Consider the following 12,997-nt stretch of genomic DNA (forward strand, 5'->3'; position numbering starts at 1 on the left):
AATATAACGATAACGAAACTGTCGGTAAGAGTTACATAATAGGCCCACAGGAACGATGTTTTGCTTAATCTTTGTAACTTATTTCTATTATAAATATTAAACTGAAATTATTTGTATTTGGCTATAGCTAAATTTGAATTGTTTTTAAAAATATTTATGGAATGTATTGTAAGACTCACAGTTCAGTATTTTTGTTTCAATTCGACATCAGTTAATTAAACTGCAAATTACAAACGACATATCGAATCGTTTCGTTTCTAGTAACAGCGATGCAACGTTAGACAATTATTCATGAACATGTTTTATCGAATGAGTCAAGACATTTTTTCATGTCTTTGTATATTTTTATGCAATGTTGTAGAATGATATTGTTTCAAATATATTATACAGATAATAATAAACAAATTTATATGCAATTCTGTAGTATTATTCCTTCTTCGGTGTATACATAAATCGATTATCGATTATAAAGAAGACGTGTAGTTGCATACTGGAAATTGCATAATTTTTTTGCAAAGCAACGATATGTTTTCTTTACAATTGATTCATCATATTATTCTGTATATAAAGGGTTAAGGTACAGTTATCAAAAAATGAATAGTTTACGAGATGTTTTATATTTCATGTCAAAATGTGCCAAAATAAAATATGAAATATCTCGTAAACTATTAATTTTTTGATAACTTTACCTTAATACTTTTACATGTAGAATAATTAAAAGAATCATATTTATATGTATTTTTTTACATAATCATATGTAAAAAAAAATCAATTCTATTTTAAAATGGTGATGACCTTTATGTGATATAAAAAAATCGATTTTTTCGAAAATTGATTTCACCATTATTTGTCCCCCTTGATCCTACAACTTTTGTCTGAAACATTTTTCCGTATCTTCCGTATTTTTCGAGATATTTGCCTGGGACACTTAAATAAGACATTCTGTATAGGGGAACGGGTGGTATTTTCCGGACAGTGGGTAGCCTTGGACATTATTGAAATTCAAGTATACTGCATATTTATAGCCATTGTTTAAACATTCTGCATATGTCGAGATACGCAGAAGGGCATATTAGAATGTTTAAACAATGGCCATAGATACGCGGTATACTTGAATTTTAATAATGTCTGGGATTACCCACTCTCCGGGGCTATTCCCCGTTCCCCTATACAATTTCCGACAAATAAATATAATTATAATTACTAAAATATTATACATGAACATATCTTCTTCTACGATATAACGAATAAGAGAGGGGAGGAGAGAGAGAGAGAGAGAGGGAGGTAAGCATTTCAAAAATATTGAAATTTATATTGTGTGTATATATTTATTTTATGCTTAACATATTTCATAAAACTACATTAAATTTGACTATTTCTGATTGATCAGCTTTACACGTCCCACTCGTTACTTACATTATTTTTTATCAGTTACTACTTAAAAAATTTATATCATTATCGCGTGTTTAACATGTTGATTATCGCATCAGTCACCGGTGACGTATACGTGACTGTGTATAATATATAGCCGATAAAAAGACATGAAGAGATCTAACTAAATATTATTATAATATTATAATCCAAACTTGAATTGAGCCTTGAATTTTTATTTATTATACTTTTAATATATATATATCAATTAATATTAATAAATAGATATTAATATATTTATGTAATTCGCTAAAATAATAATAATATATATAATTATGTATAGGTATTATATCAAAATATGTTACTAATTTATACAGAGCAGGTTCGATGCACGACGTTGTATAACAATAACATACGTAAAGGGTTTAGGCGATGGTATCCGACGCATTTTTGACACTGTCCACCTCGATACAGTATACACCATCCCAAAAAAACTCGAGGCAATTATTAAAATTGGAAAGGATAAACTTGTTAGCGATAACGAGACCGAACTCGTATATAAGATTGATTGTGACAACTGTGATGCAGTATATATATCGGACAGACTAAACGTCATTTAATAACACGCATTAAAGAGCACCAAAAAGATATTAAAAAACATGAGAGCAATCATTCAGTTGTGAGTAAGCATCGTGTGTCGTGTGGTCACAATTTTGAATGGTCGGAAACCGATATTATCCATAAAGAAAAAAACACTAAAAAAAGAAAGATCGCTGAAATGTTTCTGATTAAAAAACATTCTAACACGATTAATTTAAAAAAGGACACAGAAAATTTAAATCCTATATATGACAAAGTAATTTCATCGTTATAAATATATCACGTGAACCATTGTTTATACTAACAGCCTATAATGTACATTGTCAAGTCTGGAAAACAGTACATCTCTCAACTCCGACATGTGAACACGCGTAGGTCGTCGCTCTGCGATAATATCTTGCTCCGAAATCCTTCTGTGCTCATTAACGACAGCACTTCATCGCGGTGGTCACACTCTCCTGATAAAACGTATTCTCTGCTATCACCGACTTATACGCATGTAAAAAATCTTTTGCTTTTCTTTAATTTCATACTTTTTTACTTTGCTCATTGACTATTGTTTTTTGGTCGTTCCAGCGATTAATTTTATGATCATTTCGGTTAAAATTTTCGTAAACTCAGATGTAAGTCGTGACAAAGATTAGTTTTATACCAGATATCGCTTTTTCTTTAAAATATTTTTTCTTTTGACAATTAATTTTATCTCGTTGACCAAACACTGAATTGTTTGTTATTTAGATTGCTTGAGAAGGACCCAATTCTGAGGGTCGAAACGTTGTAAAGTCGTTTCAATACATTTATTGCCAATTGTTGTCGAAAACAATAAATATTTCTGTTATCATTTTAATTAATTTTATATAATTAACACTGTACAACTACAACATAAAATAAATAACTTTTAAGTATATAAAATAAGTCAATTCCAAAAAAAATGCCAACAGTACGCGGTGTTCCCAAACGGTCACCCATTTAAGTACTAACCGCGCTCAACGTTGCTTGACTTAAGTGATCGGACGAGAACTTGTACGCTAGACGTGATTTGACCGTTGGCGAAAGTGTCTTTCTTGTGAAGTGATGATACATTTTTTTTTTAATATTTAGAAAGTTTATATGCATATGTTTTATAGAAAAAAAGTGCTTTTTTTTCGTAATATTTAAGGCTCCTGGGTAGTCACCGCGGCCATATTGAATTTCTTGCTATCGAGGCGAGAAATAACTGGAGTTGACGAGAAATTGATCAGAAGATTTTCCACAATATTACAAACGATTAATTGTGGTGAAGAAATAAATTCGGTTTTTATGCGTACAAGGCAGCGGAAATATTTATTGAAAAATATTCTTGGTACTTTATGCCAATTACCGTTCATAAAATTCTTCTTCACGGTAAGGAAATTATAGAAAATGCCTCGGAAAATGCAGCGTTACCTGTTTGGGACATTATCGGAAGAAGCTCAAGAGGCAAGAAAAAATTAAGGACTATAAACGATATCGACTTAATCATAGTAGAAAATGTAGCCGTCTGTTTACAAATGAAGATGTTATGCATATGATGCTCGTGTCATCCGATCCGTTAATAACTAGTTTAAGAAGTAAACCACATCAAAAAAATTTAGACTTAAGCGATGATCGACGCAAGAATTACTTTGCTCTTATACGTAAATTAAATGTAAATTGAATTTTTATTTAATTTCAATCAAATACTTGTTCCTATCATTAATTTTTAATAAATATACACTTTTGCAATTTTTATAAGTCAACATTGAAAGGTTCTATGATCATTCATTGCATATTTTACAAGTAACATAATTTTTTCCGCGATTCGCGCAAACGGCTCCACTGTGCGCCGCGGCCGCAGCATATCCCCTCTAACTGGCTAGTTCGGACACGAACCATTAGCACGGACGCAAACCATGTGCGGTTACCGAGCGAAACGACGTAGTTGATACGCACTTTCTCAGGCGGCGCGTCGGAAAATGTGACACAGAAAAATTGACGAAAAATGCCGGGATGGCCTCTCTCAGGTTTCTCTCTGGCATTAGATACAATGCGCATGCTCCGGAAACGTTGCTGTGATGCAAGATGCAATTCGTCTGACGTCTGACTTGTATGAGGCGTATTCATGATTATTAGCGTGTATATACTTGAAAATGGCTGCTGCCTTCAGAATTAAGCACGCTCTTAAATTAGGAAGATCTCTTTCGAGAGCGTTAAATAGGAATTTGCAAGAGAAAATAATCCAGTCGCAATGCCAACGACTACCAGGTTTGTTGGACCTTCAGTTTTATCATGTCCAATTATTTTACTTTTATATATTTTTCAATATTGTGCATTGTGTTTTGTAATTTTCCTGTGAACCTGTTTCTTTCGTGTCACGCATTTTTTGAAGTGTGTTCCATTGATATCCAGGAATATCTACACATTTTTAACTTTATTTAGTTGTCTACAATGTACGACATTGGTCGTCTCAACCAGAAGCTCAAACTACAGAGTACCATAATATTATAAAAGACACAGAGAAAGCTACAGGTAATATATTCAGTTATAATTAAAGTAATCATATATCGGAAATTATTTTCTGAGAAGAAAGAAAAATATAACAGATAAAATACTTTATTGTATACAGGTGAGTGTGCCAAGCATGAATTTCAGTCAGAGACGCAAATGTTACTGCAAATTGTTGCGAAGTCTTTATATTCAGATAAGGAGGTAATTAAATATATATATTTTTTGATAGGTTGAACATTGATTATATTGATTTATTTATTTGCTAGGTATTTGTACGCGAGCTTGTTTCAAACGCTAGCGACGCACTAGAGAAATTAAGATATCTACGTCTGAGCGACAACGAAGTTGCACAAGCGGCTGGCGACAGAAGCCTGGAGATACATATTGGCACTGACAAACAAAGTCGTACTCTAACAATCCAAGATACTGGCGTGGGAATGACTAGAGAGGAATTGATAGCCAATTTGGGAACTATAGCTCGATCTGGCTCCAAGGCAAGTACAAAGCATTAAACTTACACACATATTTTCATTTTTTTTTAATTTCAAAAAATATATATATGTATGAGTACGTTTCAAATTGTACTTAAAATAACAATTACAGTTTTAGATAATCTAAAACATAATTGAAAATAAGATATTGTCATGAACATAACTATTCTATGTATTTTATAGGCTTTTTTAGAAAAATTGAAAGAAGAACAAAACTCCAGTGACACTTCCAAAATTATTGGACAGTTTGGGGTTGGATTTTACAGTGCCTTCATGGTTGCTGATAAAGTAGAAGTATTTACAAAGTCTTTTGCGAGAGACGCAGAAGGTCTTTGTTGGATTTCAGATGGGTAAGCAATGAGAAAGGATACTTATTATTCTCCATATAATTAACAATAATATTTATATATGTATATGATATAAATACCGTATTATATAAATACCGTACCAGTGTGTAATACTATAAACAATATATTCATATGTAGATCAGGTACATTTGAGATTTCAAATGCGGACGGAGTGCAACCAGGCACAAAAATTGTTATACATCTGAAACCAGACAGCCGAGAATTCAGTGACGAATATACCATTAATCGTAAGTATATTAGCAATAAGAGTGTACACACATTTATATATATAGTTTTATATATATTTAAAATAAAACATAATTAATCCGTTCAGGTATTATCAACAAATACAGTAATTTTGTCGGCAGTCCTATTTTTGTGAATGGAAAGAGGACTAATACGATTCAGGTATAATCAATTATAGTTTTCTTACACATTCATTTTATCTGCATTCTATAATCTACTATAATTTAAAAAAATATTTTTTCCTTTACAGCCATTGTGGATGTTTGACCCGAAAGATGTCACGTCGCTGCAACATGCAGAATTTTATCGATTCGTAGGAAATTGTATTGATTCACCAAGATTTGTGCTACATTATTCGACGGACGTGCCGTTAACTATCAAGGCTCTGTTATACTTCCCAGAGGAAAAGCCTGGATTATTTGATCTGGCGAGAGATACTACCAGTGGAGTGTCGCTTTACAACCGGAAGATTCTAATTAAAAGCAAAGCGGAGAATATCTTACCAAAATGGTTACGTTTCATTAAAGGCGTAGTAGATTCGGAAGACATACCATTGAATTTAAGCCGCGAACTACTACAAAATAGTACATTGATTGGGTAAGAATAAATATTTGATATTGATATCGTTTATTACTATATACGATATATAAACGCTCATATAACATTTTGATAGGAAATTACGAACTGTGCTGACTGCACGTATACTAAAATTCCTACATGAGCGATCTATGAAGCAGCCGGAAGAGTATAATGAGTTTTACAAGACCTATGGCTTGTTTTTAAAAGAGGGCATTGTAACTAGTAATGATCAGTCTGAAAAGGTAATTAATTACATTCCATATAAGTGTCTATAAAATATATTGATTCATTAATTTCGTATTTTATTGTAGGAAGATATAGGCAAACTTCTGCGATTTGAATCTTCTGCTGCTGCTCCGGGGGAATTAGTCAGTCTGCCGCAATATTGCAGCCGTTTAGCGAAAGATCAAAAAGATGTATATTATTTGTCAGCGCCAAGGTACAGGAAATATAATCTGGATAAGTCGTACTAATGTTTAACCAATGATCTGCAAAAGTCATAATTTATGTTACAGCCGTACTCTAGCCGAGCAATCGCCGTATTATGAATCTTTAAAGAAACGAAATATTGAAGTTCTCTTCTGCTATGAACCATATGATGAATTAGTATTAATACATTTGAGACAGTATAAATCTAACTTTTTGACATCTGTGGAGAAAGAAATGCGGGATGATACGGAAGCAAATAAACCAGAAAATTTAGGTATATAATAAATTTTACATATTTGTAAATTTTGTAATTAGGATTTAATCAGAAATAACTCTAGTGTCATATCTTTTATACAGGTATTATAAATAAGGATGAACTGGATAACCTTGTAAACTACATGAAGAAGATTCTCGATAAAAAAGCGTACGATGTTAAGATGACGAATCGTTTAGAGTCACATCCTTGTGTTGTAACCGTTCAAGATATGGCAAGCGCGAGGCACTTTATTCGCATACAGAGCCATCAAATGAATGAAGAGATGCGATATTCCATGCTTCAACCGCGCTTTGAGATAAATCCAAATCATCCTCTTATCAAAAAGTTGTGTAAACTAACAACTACCGATACCGAATTAGCTGATCGCCTAATACAACAGGTGCGTGGTAATAAAAATATTTGAATGCTTTGATTCGTCTTTTAAATATGTTATGACAACAAATTATTTATCATTGCAGTTGTTTACCGGTGCCATGGTCGGAGCTGGTTTAATTGAAGATCCACGTATATTATTGACACCAATGAATGAATTACTTACCTTAGCATTGCAAAAATATTAAGATATAGAAAAATGGATTATGGATATGGATAATCAATATTGTTCTATGATTTAGAAATAAAAGAATATTCTCTTTTATATCTATACATATATATTTTTTCTGCGCTTCCATATCATAGAAGAAGATTGAATGTCCCAAGATATCATAAAATACCAACAAATTATCCGTTTCATTATTCAATAAGAATATCGATAATTGCGAATAAAGGGGTACAACTTATTGTAGGCAAGATTGGTTTCTTTATTACAATAGGTTGATCTTGTACAAATTAATTATAGCCTTACAATAATAACAAGTCAAGTTCCTCATTTTCTTAAAAGATTTCATGATATCGATATGTATTCTATTAGCAGGGCTAGATGTTATGGCGAATTTAGAAATTGTACCCATGTTTCCCATGTTTTTTTTACGATCTATGGTTTTAAAAGTTGGACACTCAAAACTGTTTAGCAAGCAATAAATAATTTTATAAAATTATTTTATATAAAATACGTAAATATTTGATAAAATTATTTATTCCTCACTCTTAATTTTTCGAGAACATAACTCGCGAGTAAGTAGGCCTGAAGCAATAAATAATTTACTGAAAATTATATGTACAAACCATTTATATATGCTTTCAATCAATTCTGTACTACGTAACTATGAAAAGAAATTAATAATGATCACTTATTATGTTATTAATTTATCAGTTGGGAAATTCTAAAAAACGGGTTTTTGTGATTTTTGTATAAGATCACTAAATGATTCATATACTATTTATAAAAAGTCCGCTGTCACATTTATATCTTCTACTTTACAGTCTTTGACCAATGTGCTTCATCGTTTCTTTTTTTTTTTTTTTTTAATAAAACTAATCTATTAGATGTGTTATATAATATTTATTCGTGCTTCATGTTACTCACTGAAATTTTATATCGCTTATCATTTTTACCGAATTGCAATCGGCGAAATCAATTCTATTCTCTTCATCTTTTTTTATTTGATTTTAATATAAAATCATTAAAAAATTTTATTATACGAACGTTAATGTATGATCTTCTAAAATTTCAGAAAGTAGAAGCACAGTCGATTTTAACTTATACAAGGACGAGAGACGATGCTTTTACTCTTGGTCATAACATAAAAATCACCCTGTTTAGCATTATTATTAATATGATTCGCTAATGTTATCCTACCAAACACGAGCAGGATAGCCTGGCATCCTTTACAGAACAGGAACATAAAATCGAATTTCTCAACAAAATTCTACGTGTATAAAAGAACATGTATACCTCACCCAAATAAGCTGCCGCTATACAATATCCATTAATGAAAAAGTATTCTAAATGGAAGTGTGACAATGAGAAAAAACCTTAGACGCGTAATAGATTGTTCCTTGATATTCTTCTATCTCTTTTATACAAATTAATCGAAGGAAATGCATTGCTTATATGGCATTAAGAATTAATTGGCAGTTTTAAAAAGTATTCCATTATATATTATATGGAGTTTCCTATGATGAGAGAATACATGAGATGCGAATGGCAGATTGGTAAAGGGCGCGATGAGGTGAATTACCTCGCGCCGCTGAGCAGTCTTATTAAAGAGTAGATAGACGATAAAGCGTGATGTAAATAGTAGCACCATGTATGCAGATTCATCGGTCGTACTGATGGTGGCTGACGAATAAAGAGATAAGAAGAAAAAAAATGTTAAATAAACGGAACGTTGACTTAGCTTACGTATACACGGAGGAGGACGTCGCCCCTTCCATCGCACTTCATCTTTTTTTCTTAAATTTGTTATAAAACGTTGGGTAATTAACATTGCAATTATTATGATACAAGTCATAGTATTTGATCATCGTATAAACATTATTATCATCACAGTAAAAATATTTCATATATTCTTTTTTAACTATTAACCTGTGCAATAAACACGTGCACAGTCGCGCACATGTCCACTCCGTAACGCATGGAGGAGGCTGTTCTTTTTTTTCACTAGAGTCCATTTACTTACACGCTAATCTGCTATTTCTTACTTAATATATGCATTATTAAGTAGTCCGTCGGTTCTCATTTATACGTAACCAAAATAAAGTCAGTTAGCAAATAGTAAAAATACACAAATGTACCTATGTATCTTTTGCACTGGAATTATATAGTTGTTGGATTAACACGTTAAATTTAAACGATAGGTCATTAAACAATAGTCATTGGTCTGACGACACGGTCGTGATTAGCTTTACTTTTCTCGAGTAATGAATTCCTCCCTTCCTTAAGATAATTTCTTACGCATATACGCGTACTCGTAGTTGCCACAATCTATATTTTTTTTCTCTAATAAATCTCATCTCCTTGGTAGAGTCAAAAGGAATATTTTCAAACTGTTGCAGAAATGAAATAACATTAAGAATGCGTGCAGTGTGTAGCGTTATCTAATAAGCATCTATTATGCATTTTTCTTTTTGATTAAGCAAATAATGTATATTTATAAAGCATATTAATATCTTGCAATCAGAAGAGGAAATATGGCTTGAAAGTAGAAAAATATACGAGAATTGTATGTTCAGATATCTATTTTTCTACCATCAAGCCATAAAATTACGTCAATCTATATTTTTGGATTCTACATATGTGTATATATTACTACAAAAAAATATATATATGATGCATCCGATAATGAAATAAATAAAATATGACACGACGTACGCACTGCTTGCAGTTGTAGGACATATAACTATATTCGCTGTTAGTTTGCAGGATTAAGTACGCTGATGCTTGAACTCTACCTGTGTAGGAGGAGATTTGTGAGGCGTGATGTATTTCCGCGACGGTATACATCGTACACGCGACGTGCGTGCAGAACACGCCGGTGGCTCGCACAAACGGGCTTCCTTACTTCATAGCTGCCTGTACAGACTGTCTTACTTCTCTACGACGATATAACGCTCTATGTACAAAATTGCATATATTCACAGACATCATCCGCGCATCTCAATCATAGAAGCACAGAGAAACACGCTCTCGCACGCTTCAGTCTATCCGCGTACTTCGGCACCACCGTTCGTCACACTGAGGTCTGCGTGATGCCGTTCCCCGATAACCACAGGCGCCCGTTGCTCTTCTGATCCGCGATCTCGTACTCGGAATCATCGATCTCGCAAAGATTCGTGGAGAGATCGCTATTGCTTGCGCCGCCCAATAGCGAGTTTCTTTCCTCCAGCGTGGTGATAACGGAGCCGATCTCGTCCTCCTCGATCACCTTGTGGCATCGGTTACGGCGGGTGCTCGGAAAACCATAAGGCACTACGTCGTCTTCTTCCTCGTCGGACTCGAGGGTGCTGAGACGGCCGTTGAGCGGATTCGTCTCATTCTCCGTGTCGGTGTGAATATTGTAATGGGGCAGGTACGAGTTCGGGTGACGCAGATAGCTCTCGGAGCTCTTGTACTTGTAATCCCCCTCACCGCCGCTGTCGAGGGGGTTCAGACGCTGCGTCTCCGCGCAATGATACTGCTCCGAGAACTCGGTCCCGCACTCGGAATCGCCGACGTATTCCGATTCTTGATCTTCGTTCAAGGTCTCGATGTCCCTCGTTGGATCTATCGGACCATGCACTATAACATAATCGCGAATGTTACATTTTTACACAGGACCGTGTTACGTATTGTAAAAAAGTTTTAAATTGTTGTAATTAATGTTGTTAGTAGAATAACAAACGGGTCCGAAAAATGTACATATGATGTTACATGATCACATATTTCGTCATGCGTAAATATTGACGTGGTTAATTATGGTATTAATTCGTTAGTCTCCATTATTTTTTGTTATGTTACAATGTTGGTATTAAATTTATCGATTCTACAATCTTCATTAAGCGTAGAGGATGTGTGTTACAAACAAAACTACTAGATTTATTGTAATAATCTAGCAAGTTTTCTATCAAATAAAAAACATAATATAAAATATTATAATTGTGATGTGAATAAAATTAACAAAACAAACTGTCAAACATCACACTCTAATCATGCCGATGCGGGAAGAGGTGAATCAATGCGCATGCACCTCTGTACTTACTTATTGGTAATTGATGAGTATTGGACTCATTACTCTCATTGCTATGGAAGCTGGACGAGTCTGGGACCTCGCTGCCAGGTACTTCCGTAATGTTAGGCAAGGGATTCTGACTCGGTCTGACCCAGTCTGAGCAGTCCCAGTGATATCCTAAAAGCATTGCAGACAACGACTGTACTCTGACACGCTACATGCGATGCAGCATAAGTGATGTGCAGATAAGTGAAAGGCAGAGATGGTGCGAGGGCAAATAGTAGCACTCGATTGGAGACAGATAGCGCAAGCGAAGAAGCGAAGACCCAAAGATGTATACCGAGTATCCTAAGATCGCATTTCGGCTACAGCAGCTTCTGGTAAGTAAAATTTTATTACTAGCCGTCGATGATATATCTTCAAATTTTCAACATCCGAATTGTTATCTTACGCCAGCAAAATGCCAACAGGTGTCTTCAATTTCTAAGTAAGAGACAATAGGCGATTCGCAGGACACTCTGTATCTCGAGCCATACGAGCGGGCTCTCTCGACTTACCGCCGACGATGCGAGGATCATCCTCGATGGACGTGACGGAGGCGACGGAGGACCCAACCGCGTGAGGCGTCCGTCGAGAAGAGTTTAGTAGAAGTCCTCCAGTGGTCAGCTCTGGTACCACTGGGCTCGCTCGTTTCAGGTCTGTTAGTGCACACAACACGAAACACGCCGGTGTTAATAGAATAATCAGCTACGCAATAACGGGGAGGTTGGGAGAGGAAAGGAAAAGAGAGAGAGAGAGCCGCGAGTAAGAGAGCGAGACAAATTGAAAGGAAAGTTTCGTCAAGAAGAATGATAAGAACGGGGAAGCGCCTAGTGCTCCACCCCTTACGATCGCATGCCACAAGCGAAATCAAAAGTAAAAAGCTATCCGGACGGAGCCGGAAGGGATTGGTTCTTCTTTCACTGACGCGGAAGTGGACCACTCACCGTTCTTGATCTTAGTCGTGTCCGTTATGAAGGAAGCCAGCTGCATCTGCTCTTGCCAGGTGGGCTTGTGTAGACTGTCCGTGTCGCTGCCAGTTGCGTTTCCGCCGACCGGATTAGCGAGGGTCAGGGACGGGGGTGGTACGGGAGTGCTGCGATTCAGATTCCGCAGGTAATCCGGCGGGAAGTTCTCTAGCTCGTCGCCCGCGCTACCGTAGCTGCGCAGGGTGTCCAAGTTATTTAGAGCCACCGCCGCCGTGTTACCGTACGTGGCAGGCTCGTTGTTCGAGCTCGGGGTGTAGGAGGCGGGTCTGGGAGGGCATTGGGGAGGTTCTCTCTGCAAAAAGAAGAATCACACGTAGAACCACATCCCTTAAAATGGGATCGCCGCGACGAGGGCACGGGAGGGAGTGTGTACCACGTCGGCAAACCAAAAAACGCATCGCAAACGAAAAATAAAACAGCATTAATGTCGATTGCTAAATAGCGATTAAATACCACAAAGAACTGAAAGGCATTACATCGATAATCGTGAGCGAAGTTTCTTAAAGTAGCTCTCATTGTGTACGCATTGTGGATG

The 12,997-nt window shown here is 35.4% G+C and overlaps 2 protein-coding genes and 1 pseudogene across 9 annotated transcripts in view; 1 reads left to right on the forward strand and 2 right to left on the reverse strand.

The window, feature by feature from the left end:
* Positions 1–2,903: 2,903 nt before the first annotated feature.
* LOC112459702 lies at positions 2,904–3,022 on the reverse strand (annotated as a pseudogene).
* A 990-nt stretch (positions 3,023–4,012) lies between these two features.
* On the forward strand, positions 4,013–7,490 carry LOC112459667 (heat shock protein 75 kDa, mitochondrial). Its single transcript, XM_025023895.1, has 13 exons — positions 4,013–4,233; positions 4,408–4,497; positions 4,595–4,677; positions 4,743–4,970; positions 5,151–5,317; positions 5,453–5,562; positions 5,649–5,722; positions 5,811–6,157; positions 6,234–6,381; positions 6,451–6,578; positions 6,655–6,842; positions 6,926–7,224; positions 7,304–7,490. The coding sequence occupies exons 1-13, from the start codon at positions 4,119–4,121 to the stop codon at positions 7,403–7,405; spliced, it is 2,079 nt and encodes a 692-aa protein (XP_024879663.1). The 5' UTR covers positions 4,013–4,118; the 3' UTR covers positions 7,406–7,490.
* A 482-nt stretch (positions 7,491–7,972) lies between these two features.
* The window catches only part of LOC112459665 (fat-like cadherin-related tumor suppressor homolog), a 328,575-nt gene continuing 323,550 nt past the window's right edge, over positions 7,973–12,997 (reverse strand). For 5 of the 8 annotated variants that reach the window (XM_025023890.1, XM_025023889.1, XM_025023888.1 and 2 more), the window contains 4 exons: positions 12,421–12,754; positions 11,992–12,132; positions 11,465–11,611; positions 7,973–11,004 (listed from right to left, as the gene is read on the reverse strand). In XM_025023890.1, the coding sequence (XP_024879658.1) occupies positions 10,457–11,004; positions 11,465–11,611; positions 11,992–12,132; positions 12,421–12,754 (1,170 nt within the window). In that variant the 3' untranslated portion in view covers positions 7,973–10,456. Of the gene's footprint in view, positions 11,005–11,464; positions 11,612–11,991; positions 12,133–12,420; positions 12,755–12,997 lie in introns of those variants that run through there. The other 3 variants (XM_025023891.1, XM_025023893.1, XM_025023894.1) reach the window with 3 other exon arrangements.

The sequence above is a fragment of the Temnothorax curvispinosus genome, unplaced genomic scaffold, assembly GCF_003070985.1.
Source record: "Temnothorax curvispinosus isolate PA1 unplaced genomic scaffold, ASM307098v1 QBEX01010053.1, whole genome shotgun sequence".
Lineage (NCBI taxonomy): Eukaryota > Metazoa > Arthropoda > Insecta > Hymenoptera > Formicidae > Temnothorax > Temnothorax curvispinosus.